This window comes from Anomaloglossus baeobatrachus, chromosome 1, assembly GCF_048569485.1.
Source record: "Anomaloglossus baeobatrachus isolate aAnoBae1 chromosome 1, aAnoBae1.hap1, whole genome shotgun sequence".
NCBI classification, from domain to species: domain Eukaryota; kingdom Metazoa; phylum Chordata; class Amphibia; order Anura; family Aromobatidae; genus Anomaloglossus; species Anomaloglossus baeobatrachus.
The window spans coordinates 477858653-477874789 of NC_134353.1; the positions used below are offsets into that span (position 1 = coordinate 477858653).

A 16137-nucleotide genomic window follows, 5' to 3' on the forward strand; every position below is an offset into this window, starting at 1 on the left:
GTACTCCACCTTACCACACACCGTGGGTGGCGTCACGAAATTTGAACATGCAGTCCCCTGTAAATACCCCTTCTTTTTGTTTTGAGTGGCCGCACGACCCCTGGGTCCGGAGAACCCCCTTGAGCCACCGCGGATCAGGAGCCGAGCAGTTCCGGCTGCTGACATGGGGGCGGTACACCTCGAAACTTCTGTCATCATGAACAGGATACGAGCAGGACCCACTTACCTGGGTGACATGCGCCTTAGAGCCAAAAACCGTGAGTCAAAATTCCTCTTCCCACCAATTCCGCCATTTTCCGCCATCTTTCCGTGCCAAAATGCTGTCTTCCCCGTGAAAACGCGCGGAGCCTAAGCCCCGCCCTTCATCCCGCGTGTGAGGCTGGAACCGGAAGTTCCCAGAAGGCCACATCGCGCGAAAGAGTGCTGAGTGAAAACCGAGGGGGCGTGCCGGAATGTAACAAGAGTGGAAGAGAAGCAGGGAAGCCAGGACTCTGCCATAACGTTCCTGGACGACGCAGAGGCAAGATGGCGGAGCGGAGCTGGTCACCAAAACGTGCTGTTCCCGGGACCGCGACATGGATAGAGGAAGAGACGGAGCAGCTGTGCAGAAGAATGCGGACGCAATTCTTGTTCATTCTAAACCACTGGAGGGAAGAGATGAGGAGCCTGGCGATGGCAGTGCGAGCCCGTGAGATGGAAATCCCACGAGAAGAGAGAGTAAGCGGTTACCCAGTCCCTGTCGATTACCCTAATCCGACCACAGTGGTGGAGGGATCCGGACTGCCCCTGCTCACGGCGAGCATTCCACCGTCACCTACCCCGTCCTCGGCGGACACCAAGCCTACTCCCATCTCGGCAGCGGAACCTTCAGTGCTTGTGTATGAGGCTCCAGCTACAGAAACCCCGGTCTCGACTATCATCTCAGTCATGACAGCGGTTATCCGAAACCCGGCCAGACCAGACCCGGCCGCATCACCGGGCCCGTCCTCAGAGGCGGAGGACCCAGACCCTGCAACCCTGGCTGCGGAGGAGTCAGTCTTTCCACCTACAGAAGCGGAAGTGGGGCCTGTAAATCCATCAGTTCCACTACCGCGCGACATCCCGACAGCTGTTGGGGCCGCATGAGTCCACTTAAAGCCAGAGCAAGTCAGGGAGCTGAGGCCGTATGCGGACGTCCCCTGCTGGGAACGACACCAGTGACAGCTGACAACAGCGATTACGACTCCAGACCAACGGCAGCGGGAGATCGTTGCCCGTACAAAGAAGGAAAAAGAGAACCTGAGGAAAGCCACATTTCGTGTCCAAGGGCTGCAGAGAAGGGGCCTCGTGCGGTGCTTCAACCCAGAGAAGGGGTGGGGTTTCCTCTGGGAAGCAAGTCTTCCTGATGAGGTGTTTGTGGCTCGAAGGGATATCGAGCAGCATCTCCCAAGGGATCACCCAGGCCGATTTGGAGCCAGGGGAGGTAGTTGCTTATACACTGCACTGGAGCGAGCGGGGCTGGTACGCCCTCGATGTGAAACGGCTCGCTATGATGAATGAGCAAGTAGTGCCAGCTGCCGCAGTCGACTACCAGCCTCCCAGTGAGCGATACCAGTAGTTTGAAAATTTAAATGCCAGTAGTTTAACGATGCCCTAGAACTGTTAGGTATCGGTGTTTTCGGTTGTTATTTTCTACAGTTTGTTATTTTTCATTTAGAAAATGTTAGCAAGTAAATGTTGAATTAACCAATTCCAAATGATTGAAGAAGTTACCTGATTGACAACCAGATTCGTTTACAGTGTGTAGACCCGGTACATGGATGATGTTGACTTTTATAGTTCGTAAAAATGGACCACAGTCACAGGACTGGCGTGACCAACACGAACTCGTATTTTGTATATAGTTGCACCTCTTGTGCCCACCAGAGTCGTCTATCACAACACCTAGGACAGTAGATTTCCAGGGGTTCAGGTTGTTTGGGTGGCGGGTTAATGGGATCCGGGACATTGGGGCTGGACTATAGTGGATAGAGGCTGCAACTGAGCAGGTAGAGCGTCCCATCATTGGGGGATGAACGCTTTCCAGTTAGTAACGTTTAAGTGACAAGCCTCCCCTGTGTGGGAAGAAAATGTTAATAAAAATGATAACCCTTTTTAACTTTTTCTACAGTTTAAAAAATAAATAAATAAACCTCTGGTGTCCTGTAGCTCGGGGATGAGTTACGTTTAACCAAGGGGGAATGTGATGCCCTGGCCTATCAGGTCGTCACAGGGTATTGTGCAATCTGCCCTTCTGCATGGTATCCACATCCTCCTTGGAACCCCTCGAGCCACCACGGATCCGGATCCGAGCAGTTCCGTCTGCTAACACGGGGGCGGTACACATGCAGCACTGGGGGACACTGGGGGTGATACACATACTGGGGATGCTGGGAACATATGTAGCACTGGGCGATGCTGAAGGCTGGCAGCTGCTCCTCTCTATCTGTGGAACAGGAGCACATCGTATGCCAAGTCTGCCCACAGATGAATCCTGCCTTGCAATGCATGTGCATGCAACATTTAGCAGTGAACGCTGTGGGAGTGTGCTTGGCAGGTTTAATGTGCTGGCAGGCAGCAAAGTGTGGCTGCCGACCCAAGCAACGCAGTCCTCAGAAATCTGCCCAGGGGCTGCAGTTAAGATGGTGACCTACTCCTCCCGGCGGCAAATAGGCATCCTCGTCTGTGTAAGGTCCCGGAACTTGCCCAGGTGCGCCAGGTGCTGACGCCAGCCCTGGGTACTGGAAAAGCAGTACTCAGGGGCTATTTACAGTATCCTCCAAGAGGAGCCAGAAATGGGAAAATTTGGGCAGAAAGCTTGAAAACTATCAAATCACAGGGGACATGCTTGTTTGGTGTGGACAAGTAAGGACTACTGGGCACTAGGTCACTCTCTATGGTAATTGTACAAGACTCTAAAGGCAATGGTCCCTGTTTCATCAAGACTGGTGTAGGTCATGTCAATCTTGAAAAGGGAGTGTGGTGAAGTCAGAAGCGCCTGATTATGCCTCTTAAAGAATTAGGAGCATCTTAAAGTGGTGTGCATCTCCATTCAGAGATTGGTGTAAGATTTGTGGTGGAAGGCACACCACAACTTGTCATGAACTAAACGAGTGGGCATTAGAACACCCCATCCTCAACTTCACTGATTTTGGCATAGGCAGTTGCAAATAAAATGCCAAATGTTGCAAAATATTTGCACAATCTTGCACTGCACAAAAATGTATGTCTTTTCAAAATGTTTTACGTAAACACTTGAATGAATCAGGGCTTATATTGTTAATTCAAAGACCAGAATATTGCAGTGTCAGTACGTGGATCAGTATCTCATCCCACACAGCACACCAGCAAATTACTGCGCAGACTGTGTCAAGTTCATTGTGCACTGCTAGTGTTCTCTATTTGTAATAGACTGTACTGTTAATACAGGATGCCTAACTGTTACCTCATCTTTAACCTTTGCCGAGTCTGCAGTCAAGTGCAGTTAGTTACCACAAAGGCCTGGGTCACAAGCTCACATTGGCATTAAACCTCTAAAATTCCAGTGCACTATGGCTGGTATTGTGAGAAAACCATGCTTGAAAAGTGTGGTGCCTCTATGACACAAAGGCACTTAAGGGGTGACAGGTAGGTGCCTAGGTGCTGCAAACTTTGGAGGGATGTCTTATGATAGTCAAGGTCCACAATGCTTTCATGCACCCATATGTTAAAAATACCATTGTGAGTTTAATATTTTGTTTGTTCAGTACAACAATGTTTTTCATGAACCCATAGTCTTCTATTGACCCTTTTCATCCATGATACTGGAAAAAAACAGACATGTCTCTGTTATTTTTTTTTCTAACACATGGTCCTTGAAAAAACACAGACACGTGAATAGCACCATATTTTATAATGGGTACGTGTTGTATCCGTGAAAAAAACATGTACAGCACATACGTGCAACACGGACGTTTAAATTAAGTCTTAATTTTACACAAGATAAAACCAAGGAAAGCAGAAGTTTACCTCAGAGACACATGCTGTATGGTTAGTTTGGTCCTCCAGGGCTCATGACTTAGGAGGTATGCTAGGCCAGAATTGTGGATGCTAAGGGGTTAAGTAGGTGAAGTGGTGGATTGTGATGGAAGCTCGAAGGAGGAGTATAGAGGCTGAGGGGATTTATGATCTTACCTGATTGGTGGGTAGAAGGATTCCATATCAAGGTATGCCACCCTCACGTCAGTAGTAGCTGGGCTGCTCGGATCCGGACCCGCAGTGTGGTTCGAGGGATTCTCCGGACCCGGGGGTCGCGCGGACACTGCGCATGAAAGGGGATGTATTTGTACGGGATTTGCGGTAGTCTGTGACACCACCCACGGTGTGTGGTGAAGTGTGGCACCACCGCTGCTGTTGTGGGGCACCCGGGGGCGAAGGGATGGCAGCTGGTTGTTAACCCCTCCATGCGTAGGGATGGTTGCCCCGTGGCCCGGTGACTCTGTGCAGGGGACGGTGATGGCAGGGGCCGGTGCGCCTGGTCGGACCAGGGAGTCTTAGTTTACTCACGATTAAATTAATCAGACAAGTCCAATGGTTAACCAAGGTGCTGGTGGCCGGCCGCCGCGGCCGGATGTATTCTAGTCCCTCACCCGGGGTGATGGTCTGTGTCACTTTCCTCTGCACTGTTTTTGGTGTGGTGGACTTCCCAGTGTGGAACACGGGAGTCCGCCCCCGGTACTTCTGTTGGGAGCCTTGCCCGCTGACGCTGACCCGTGGGATCTACCGGGCCCTGGCGAATGCCCTATCCCTCTCGGTGGGTGGTTGTCTGTTTTTGGGATTTTGGTTGGGACAGGACCTGTAATCCTGCCCTCAATTGGTTAATTAGCTAGGCCGTTGGTTCCGGTCCTGGCTTCAGGGTCCAAGTACCCCCTCTGTGCACGGTTTCCGGGTCGGTTCTCCGGTGTCGGTACCGGCGGGCTCCATCCCTGCCCCGGTTCACCTCAGATCTCCGGCAGCCGTCTTCCCGTCTCCTGACAGACACGGACCACCGTTTGCCACCCAGCCAGCATGCCAGGGCTCCAACCCCGACGCCTTTCTTTTCTGTCTCAGCCTTCACTTTCTCCTCCTCAACTACTCCTCTCCACTCAACTTCAACTCAGAACTCTGCTTTTCCCGCCCCGGGTTTTCCAGACCCCTAGGTGGGCGTTCTCCATCCGCCTGGTCCTGCCCACTGGTGTGCCTTTCCTACCCTGGGGGGGTGACTAGGATTTGGTTGGCAAGGTTTAACCCTGCGAGGGAAGGTGTTGTGCGGGGGCCTAATCTGTGTAACCACCTGGCGGCGCCAGGACATCACAAGGGTATTACGGAAGCAGACACTTATGGGATATCCATTCTTCAGTGGTGGACTTTGTACCTGGGACATTGTTACTTCAGAATCCAGAAGATGGGGTCTTGCTCCTGGAGAGCTAGTCCTTGGTACAGACCTGAGGCCACTGGTGGCTCCAGAGCCAGCTTGAGCAATGGAACGCAGGATGAAGGGGTCAACGAGGTGGCTGCATCTGTAACAACTCAGAAGCACTCTAGGGAATCTATGCCTCCAGAGAAACTAAGCCCAGAAGTGGACCTGGTGCAGGATTTGGAGCCCCACCAGGGATGCTTCAGGGATGCCGGCGATGCTCCAGCCTCCATCAGCCATCCATCGCTTTAGCAGTAATCTGCAGCATCATTTTGGTCCATAGGTTGCACTGAACTATTCCCTTTGCCAGGGTCACAGCATGAGCATAGCGTGATGCCGTCCAAGTAATTTGCCCATGCTGCATACCCGGAAGTGCAGCCTGTGCAGTAGCATAGGGCGCTGGTAATCAGCAATGGGCTGATCCAGTCTCCCCAGACATCTGAAGCGCAGTGGGTTGGCTTGTGAGAGGTGACAGATGAAGGTGCAATCGGGAGGTCGCAAGCACTAAGGATTGGTGCAATGGGACAGGGAGGTGACAGAGTGATACCAGAAATGCTGGCTGGAGGCTTTATTTTCCCTCTCAAATAACAGATTGCTCCTGATAGGAAGTCCATGTCAAGTACTGGGTCAACTGCGCTAATGATATTTGTCGATGTCCGCAATCCTGAGTCTACCTCAAAAGAAGTGAGTCCAGATTTCATCCAGCAGTGGCTTGAATGACAGTGCTCATTGTGACGGTCAATCGATGGCTGTTATGAGTACACTCCCTGACAGAAGTTCTGTCGCTTATCAATGTTATGTAAATTTAAGCTTATAACCTGACTTTAAATTCATCCATTGGTTTCATAAATTACTCTTTTGAAAGCTGAAACCCTCCCACATTTGGTTTAGGTTATGAAAATAAAGGTGCTGCAAAGCTGAAATATTCATCATTTAATGAACACAGAAAGGTCAGCTTTTGGCAAGACAAAAGTTTTGTCGTCCACAGAAAGTAATGTGAAATTCAAACAAATAATGAACTTCTAATACAAAGATATGTTGCATAACATTGGTGAATTAAGTTGTGGTGCTATTAGAGCCATATTTAATATTTTGTGTGACTTCCATGAGCTTGAAGGACTGCATCCATGCGGTTCAACAATGATTCATACAATTTAGTCATGAGGAATAGCAAAGAATGCAGTCTTACATGCCTCCCAGAGTTCATCTAGATTCTTTGGTTTTGTCTTCCAAGCTTCCTCTTTCATCCTACCCCAAACATGCTCAATGATGTTCATGTCTGGTGACTGGGCTGGCCAGTCCTTGAGCACCTTGATCTTCTTTGCCAGGAGGAACTTTGTTGTAGAGATGGATGTATGAGATGGAGCACCATCCTGCTGCAGAATTTGAACCCTTTTATGATTGGGAATGTAAGAGGTAGCTAATACTTCTTGATATTTTAGGCTATTGATATTGCCTCCACCTAGCGAATATTTCGCACACCCCCATACTGAATGTAACCCCAGACCATGATCTTTCCACTACCAAACTTAACTGTTTTCTTGGTGCATTTTGGATCAATATGGGCTCAAGTAAGTCTCCTGCAGTATTTGCGGTGGCTGTGGTGTAATTCAACTGAAGATTCATCAGAGAAATCCACCTTCTGCCACTTTTCAAGCGTCTATCTGTTTAGCAGGCTTTGAGACTTGGCAAATGCCACACGTTTTTTTAATTGCCTTCTGTTTACTGCTTGCTTCTGGGCACTGATTTGACCATGGAGGCCATTTCGAGACAGAATCCTACAAACTGTTCTAGTTGACACTGGGACTTGAGGTATCCAGGCCTATTGGAGCTCTACTGCAGTGGAAGAGGGGTTGGCTTTGGATTTTCTAACCACCAAACGTTCCTCCTGAGCAGTCGTCTTGTGGGGTCTGCTGGACCTGGGCGTGTCAAAAACATCTCCAGTCTCTTCAAATCTTTTTTTAATTCTTTGTACTTGACGCGGAGATTCATTAAATGTGCCAGCCACCTCTGTAGTGGATCTGGTCTTCAGCCTCTTGATAATCAAGGCTTTGGTCGAAGGGTGGATTTTTGGCATGTTGTCAGAGGTCAAGTTGCAGTTCAGGTGAAGGTCTGAGGTGCTGGGTTTCTTTTTTACACACCCACTAATTAACCGATCATTTAGTGAGCACAAGTGAGGATGTAAACTAGGATTGGGTGCATTATATGACAAGGCGACAAAACTTTTGTGTTGCCAAAATCTGACCTTTCTGTGTTCATTAAATGATCAATATTTCACCTTTGCAGCAACTTTATTTTCATAACCTAAACCAAGTTTGGGAGGGTTTCAGCTTTCAAAAGAGTAATTTATGAAACCAATGGATGAATTTAAAGTCAGGTTATAAGCTTTTATTTACATAACATGATAAGCGACAGAACTTCTGTCAGGAGTGTATTTCTTGTAGTAAGCCTAGTAAGTTACATAGTTTGCTTGCACCTAGAACAAATATGTCAGATGTGTATTTAGGTGGGGGGGCTGTAAATAATGGAAATAGAGGTATGGTGGATTTCAGTCTGGATGTTTGTGATGGTTTAAGAGTTGCCATTGTAGCGACAGAATTTATTTGCATTGTTAGAATCCTTTTAGCACCAGTGCTGGGGGCAAGGCCAAGTAGTGAAGGCCAGGGTAGTGCTCTAGAAAGTGGGGTGCCTGTCACTGTGGAACCTCCGGTTAGTTTCAGCAGAGCAGTTTCTACTTTTCCTTTGACTGGAGCCACAGTTGATATGGTGCGTTTGGACGATAGGGCTAATGTCTGTTTTGATGGCCAAATGGGTGCTCATTTGAAGCAAGACGTTAGTGAAAAAATTTGGGAAGATGAATATATTGCCATTTTTTTCTTTGTTGTTGCTTGAGAAGTTTGAATAGGATTAAACCTGATGAACCTAAGAAGGATGAGGAGGAACTGGAGGCAGAATCACCTCATTCCCCTAACGCCTCAAAACTGGCTACAATATTGGCTAGCGGTTTTGGCATGAAGTCTCCTGACATCTGTTCTGCATTGTTTTGTTATTTGGATTCGATTGGTGAAGCATATCACATTTATGGTGGTACGGCCTGGCTTTATTATGACGATCAGTTTAGGCAAAGGAAAGCAGTTTGTGGTTATGATTAATGGCAGCACATAGGTTATCGTTGCAGCACTTTTTTGGTAGTGCCAGAGGTACTGCCAATACAGTGGCATCCAGCTTGTCAACAAAAGGGCCTATGCTGGCAATTTAAAGAACAGGAATACTGGTTCAGCTCATCCTGTGAGTTAAAACATTAATCTTGATGAAATGATATTTAAAAGGTACAACAGACAGGTAGTCAGCATCTAGTTACAACTGTTAGTAACTATCTGCTTCTTAGTTTTTAGGTACATAGTATAAATAAGAAAAAAATGGATAACCCCCGTAACAATTAGGTCATCTTCATGCAGTAGAAATGTTGCAGAAATTTCTGAAACTGGAAATTCATTCCAATTCTAAGAATGTGGCTGCTTTCTGCAAACAAGTATCTGAAAGCCCCATTCAGATGAGTGGGACAGTTGCAGAAATTTATGCTTACAAATCTATTTGTGAATTTCTCCCTTTCACTCCACATGCGCACAAGCTTCACACACATTATCATCTAATGGTTGTAGCCAAATGGTCTACCCAATCCAGGAAACTTCCTGAATATCATTACAGTTCTAATGTTTTTATTGATTTGATGAACTTGACTGTATTTGCTGTTTTATAACCTATAACACTTATTCATTTAGAAATTGCAGTTTTATAAAGACGAGCTGCAACTCCCGGCTCCGCACTGGATAGAGCTGGCAAGCTTAGAGCAGCAGTGCATGTCTTATAACCCAGCCTTGAGACTACCCTTTCGCGCTATCATTCGTGAGCTCAATAATCTTATTGCATCTGGTAAGAAGCTGACAATAATCTTTAAGTAATTCTGGCTGAAAATTAATAATTAGTTACAGCACTGGTGCTTTTTGTTACAGATTATGAACTATTAGTGGATTCCAAAGGGCAGCAAATGAAAGATGGATTCAGAGCCTGTAACCGTGTCTGGGAATACCAGGACCCAAGTGTTTATGAAGAACGACATCTTAAATACATATCAGTTATAGGCAAGGTACGAAGCAATCCGTGCTGTTCTTATTAATGTTGCTACTCTGTCACCTGTTACACATTAGTAGGGCTGTATTTAGTGATGCGTGAACCTCAAGTGTAAAGTTTAGGGTCCATACAGGATGCCTAGTGTCTGTGCACGGACCCTTAACAAGGAGCTTTGTGTAACTGTCTGGATTCAGCCACCTGGATAATTAAAAAAAATAAAGGAAAAAAGAAAGAATATAAGAAATAAAGCAGGAGTGTTATACTTACCAAGTCTGCAGCGTGGCTGTAAGACTACTTCCGGGTCCGCTCCTTAACCCTCATACATAGTCACTGCTTCCCCTGCACCACGGGCAGTCCCAGAATCTGTGATTGGTTGCAGTCAGACCGCACCCACACCCTATTTGACAGCATCTGTGATTGGTTGGAATCACACATGCTGTCTGCGTCCCTATAGCAGTTTAAAAATAAATACGTAAATTGGCGTAGGGTCGCCCCATAATGTGATACCCAGTGCATTTAAAGCGTATGGCTACAGGCTGCAGCCCCCAGCCGTGTTCTTATCTTGGCTGTGTATAAAAATTAGAGGGACCCGTTACAGCTTTTTTAAAAATTATTTAAATAAATAATTTGAAAAATGGAGTGTGGTCCCCCTCAAGTTTGATACTCAGTCATGATAAAGCAGACAGCTGGGGGCTGGTATTCTCAGGCTGAGGAGGGCATTGGTTATTGCCCCCCCCCCCCCCCGCAGCCTAAAAATAGCAGTCTGCAGCTGCCCAGAATTGTAATAACAGCAAAAACTGTTCATTTTGACCTAGTGATAGGTTCTCTTTAAATCATTTTGGTCAAACCAAGACTGGACAGGCATTGCTTGAGTCTTTTAAGATCAGGGGTCCATGCGCACCCTCTCTCCCCCTAGCCACTTAACTTTAAGGGTATGTGCACACATTGAGAATTTGGATGCAGAAATTTCTGCATCACTTCTGCATCTCTTGGCAAGAAAAAAGTAGCCGACAACACACTTATTATTGACATGTTTTTGATGTGTTTTTGCATGTGATTTTTCACCCATGGTTTTCTAGTGATTTTAGACAGTGCTGAATGCAGTTTGACGTTTATAGAGCTTAGAGCTAAATCGATTGATAAATTGACATAGACGGATAGATATCCAGCAGATATATCATTGCACAAGCCCCTGACATTTTATAAAATTGTACTCTTTAGTGCATTTAATGTGGAGCTCATTGTACAGATTTCTATGATGAGGAACCTAATAAATAACTAAATAAAACAACGAGGAGTCCCCCTCATTTATGGGCAGGGCAAGGAAGGGTGGTGGACCAGATATGGGTGGCCCCACGCGTATCGCTACCACTTGGTAGCTTTCTCAAGGGCAGACATTAACACCACTAAGACATATGTGTGTACTATTTAAAGGGTAAAATACTAAATAGACAATATGAATCACCTGTGTGAGCAGCAAGGAGGTAGGACCCAGCATGCAGTCTAGAAACAGCAAGAAGTGAAAAGGCGTTGCTAACAAATACCAACAACGCTGAAACAAACCACGCATGCGTTTAGGCCCACAGTCAAACGCATGCATGGAAAGTATGGGGAGCGCTCGTCATGGCCGGACGAAAAAGGGGGGGAGGGGGGGTGAAGGGATGAAGGTTCTCAATAAAGAGCGGTGTCTGTGGAAGCCACCGCTCTTTATTGAGAACCTTCATCCCAAGAGGTAGCGATACGCGTGGGGCCACCCATATCTGGTCCACCACCCTTCCTTGCCCTGCCCCGGACGTTTTTTTAGCATTTTTTGCTGCACCCTCCTTGAGGTTTTTGTATGTCATCCTGAGGGATTTTCCTTAGTTGCTCTCTGGGCTTTTCTTTATTACTTTAGCCCGCTTGCTTGATTATCTAAAACCTGTTTGAAATGCCTGCTGGGTGTCTTGCTCAGGTCTTTGTGAATTTGTGAACTGTACAATTTTTGATCTTGTTCATTTATTTTCTGCTGCTCACTTTGCCATGGGCCAGCCAGTTAATTTCATTTGAGTACCTGTGGGATCCTCGGCATAAGCTGCTATTCTATTTTGTGGAAAGTCCTCTCCTTGTGGCACAAATATAGGGGTATTTCAGGGTTTGTTCAATATTGACTACAGCCTATTGGCATTGGACCAAGAATATACATTTTTCAATGTGGGTATCTCTCAAGTGCATTAGTGCTTTTAATTGATTTTAGATGTCCGTATTTGTCTGTGTGTATTCGTTTATCGGTATTTTTTCACTTTCACTATGTGTTTTTTGTGTGTTCTATTGACAATAAAACATTGATGATTCTTAATAATACTTCATAAGTGGTGATCCCATTTTTTTAGGTACGTCTTTTTCTTGTTCTTGCCACCTTTGTCGGTTACCAAACATAAGGGGATCCCATGTTGGCTATTTTTAAAGTTAATTATTTATTAGGTTAAACAGGGCTAGTGATGAGCAAGCACTAAAATGTTTGAGTGCTCGGTTGATACTCAAGTCATGCAGGTATGACACATGGAAAGGCTCAACTCAAGTAATGAGTATAATGGAAGTCAATGGGAAACTCAAGCATTTTTCCAGAAGATGCTAACAGGAGGTCTGGGAAGCAGTTAAATCACTGAAATGGATAGAAAGAGCTCTCAAATTGAATGGGAACAGCATGGGAAAGACACCTGGACACATCTCTGACTCCTAGTTAGCTGCGGAGAACAATGTTATCAGAGTATTAGGTTATGTACTCACATTGCGTGTTTGGATGCAGAAATTTCTCCACCATTTCTAGATCTCTTGGCAGGAAAAACATATCAGCAAAAACTTGCTTTTTGCAGCATTTTTCACCTGTTTTTTTTAACGTTTTTACACACCAATGAATGCTATAGAGACAGATAGATAAATAGATAGATAGATAGATAGATAGATATCCACACTATCCACTTTGTGAAGCATATTGGACAACTTTTTAAGATTTAATAAATAAATAAAAAAAACAGCAACCAACTGATAAGCAACAAAGTTAAAGCAGACAGCTGGGGGCAATGTTTTTTTTTTTACATATGACAATCTGTATTAAAACATTTTTAAAAATTTAACTCTTGCAATTTTCATTCTTACTTCCTGTTGTTTCAGGAAACAACACATGTACACAGAGCTAATGTTCAGACCTCAACCCTATAGCTTGCATTGAAGAGTCCAATGAGTAAAAGACATTGTGAAGTCAAGGGGAGCAAAGTCTCTTTGTGATATTGCCAATTGTGTTTGGTGTATTCTGTGTTATCTGCTCTATATAGAGGTATTATCAGGACTGGAAATATGAGTCTAAAAAAGCCCTATTTGTATTATGATCATGGCACTTCTAAAGTTGGGTACACAAATAGGATCCTGGCTTATAATTCAATGAAAGATAAATTCGCCAATTCGCCACTCCAAAGTAGTGAGAAGACAGGGAAATTTTATTAACACAGCAACACAGCAAACTTAAACATTTTGGTCTGGTGATCAGACCTTTATCAGTCAACAGAAAAAAATGTGTATATATACATAAACACATAACTATAAAGTGTCCATGAAGAGAAATCACACAAAACATGAAAAAAAAACAATTACAAATCTGTACATATTGTGTATATCTGAATTTATAGGTTATAATGAGAAAAGGAACTTCAATAAAGACAGAAAACTGAATAATGCAAGAAGAAAACACAAGAAAAGGAGAAGAAAAAATATGAAAAAGGAGAGAAAGAAGAAAAAAAGAAAAAAGGGGTGAGGGAAGGGAAAAGAAAAATAAACACATAGGATATGAAGAAATACTGGGGAAAAAGAAAAGTTATGGGTATTATGGTCGGAATCTGGTGAAGAGTAAGTATAAGGGAAGTCCCCCACATTTAATAGAGTCTAGATAGTGAAAAGAGAACAACAACAAAAACTTGATGGTCAGAGATGGTAAAAAACAGCCCAGAACGAAACAGAACTAAAGGTAAAAGGATCATGAATTAACAAGAAAAATATGAAAGAATTACATAAAGCATATTTACCAAATTAAGTAAAATAAAAGGTTAATTTACCGGATTGACATAGAGTAAAATATCTCAATCAGCGCAAAGAAATGCAGCGGTGTCCACCGCTATGACGTGACCAAAAGAGAATGCTGTAGCAGGATAGTAAATACTGGTTTAAATGCTGGAACCAAAGAGGAGTCAATCAATGGCAATATACAGTAGTAAGAAAAGGCTGGGGTAATACATCATCACAACTGGGTATCACTGGAGCTATCAGCAGGCATGCATAGGGGATTGAACAAATGAGGTGGAGAGTAGAGATGAGCGAACCGGTCGCGGTTCTGCTTGAGCTTGGTTCGCCGAACCGAGGTCTGGTTCTAGTTTGGTTCGGCGAACCGCTCGAACCCATAGGAAACAATGAGAGGCAGTCACAAACACATAAAAACATCGAAAGCCTCTATCTATCAGCGAAAAGCCAGCTACTAATTAGCTTGGCTTTTGGCTGATAGAACCGTTCTCGAACGTAACTCGAGCTAACGAACTTTTAGCAAAAAGCTTGAGTTCTAGTTCTATCTAGAACACCCCCCAAAATCACTCGAACCGTGAACTGGAGAGCCACGAACCGCGCTCAACTCTAGTGGAGAGATGGTATTGATTGCGTCATGGATGTCAAGCTAATGTGATGTTATGATGAATGTATCAGAAAAAATAGTCGGTTGTGTTCCTATTGGCGTCATCATAGTCATAGTGATGTGATGCCAACCCAGGTGTCCAAGAGGGAGTAGGTAGTCCAGTATCTATCAGTGTTGTGGTAGTCATGGTGACGCAGCGTCACGTTGGGTGAAATTCAGAGTAGCGGAGATGGATTCCAGTTTTGTGTCTGCATCTAAGTTGGTATGGAGACATAGAAAAAGGAGGGGTAGATGATAGATAAGCGATCTGTAGTGCAATAGGCATATCACTGTGATGTTAGTAGAATCCCTGGGCATCAACAGGAGAAAGCTATGTCAACGTAAAGATGCAGAAAAGGAAATCTCATACGAAAAACAGCCATTTAATTTATAGTGCTGCCAAGTAGTGTTGCTGGGATCGGTAGGTCCAACCGGGTTTAAAAAAAAAACCTGGTTTGGACTCGGAATTGACCCCATATACCTGGCTGGATGTTTGTCGCCATATAAGTCTATGGGGACTCAAATCAGGCACTTTCAAATGGTGGTAGATGGGATATGGGAATTGGAGAAAATGCTTTATGCATGCCGCTGTAACACTACTTCCAGGCCGCTCATACTAGTTCCAGGGCCACTCATTATCCTTCAAAAATATGAACTGGTTCCCCCACCCAATGGCAGTCCCGGCGTCTCTGATTGTAGTCAGACAGTGCCCCCATCGTGTGTGACAGAGTGTCTGACTGCAGCCACTCTGAAATGTTGCATCCCTTAGAACGTTACCAGCTCTTCCAAATTGCCCTGATGAGGTGGCAATCAGGGTGATAATGGGTTAATGACAGCTCATGAGACCCCCCATTTCTAATCTGTAAATGAAAAGAAATAAACACAAACACCTTTATTTGAAATAAAATACAAAAAACCCACACCTCTTTCACCTCTTTATTAATTCTAAAAACACGCCTGCAGGTCTGATGTAATCCACACGAGGTCCCACGATTATTTCAGCTCTGCTAGATACATCCTGAAGGCACAGCTCATGGGCACAGACCATGTCCACACACTGTGGCTTCAGGTAGATATGATACTAAGCCTCAGCAATGAGTGGTGACGTCACTCAGGCTATTTGCGGTCACATGTGGACGACTGTGGGAACCTCCAGCTGTGACCGCAAATAACCTGAGTGACGTCACTGCTCATCACTGAGGCTCAATCTCTGCCGTTTATTTAAAGGGTGCCTTCTCCCAACAGCAATTTTACTCTCTCTCCACATTTGTTCAATGGAATATAGATCTAAACTCATTGCTGGCCACTTCTAAACTCTCCAGTGCTTTGTTTCCATCCATTTCTAGGTGCTTCCTGGAGTATTTTTGGGGTCATTGTCCTAATGAAAGACCCTAGGACGCAAACCCAGATTTCTGACTGTGGGAACTACATTGAGCCCCATAATCCTTTGGTAATCTTAAGATTTGATGATGCCTTGCACACAGTCAAGGCACCTAATGCCTGAGGCTGCAAAACTACCCCAAAACATCTTTGAACTGCCACCATATTTGATTATAGGTACTGTGTTCTTTTCTTTGTAGGTCTCATTCCATTTTTGATAATAAACAGTAGAATGATGTGTTTCACCCAAAAGCTCTATCTTGGTCTCATCTCTCCACAAGATGCTTTGTCAGAAGGATTTTGGCTTCTTCACGTATGTTTTGGCAAACTGCTGTCTAGCTTTTTTATGTCTTTTTAAGCAGTAGGGTCCTCCTGGGTCTCCTGCCATAGCATTTAATTTAATTCAAACATTGATGCATAGTTTACACTGACAGTAATGCACCCTGAGCCTGCAGGACAACTTGAATTTTTTTGGAACTTGATT

General features: G+C 44.9%; 1 protein-coding gene across 1 annotated transcript in view; it reads left to right on the plus strand.

Moving 5' to 3' along the window:
* JAK3 (Janus kinase 3) overlaps nucleotides 1-16137 on the plus strand; it is a 482226-nt gene that overhangs the window by 348107 nt on the left and 117982 nt on the right. Inside the window, exons 17-18 of the mRNA XM_075314904.1 lie at nucleotides 9235-9385; nucleotides 9466-9599. Of these exons, the coding sequence (XP_075171019.1) occupies nucleotides 9235-9385; nucleotides 9466-9599 (285 nt within the window). The remainder of the gene's footprint in view (nucleotides 1-9234; nucleotides 9386-9465; nucleotides 9600-16137) is intronic.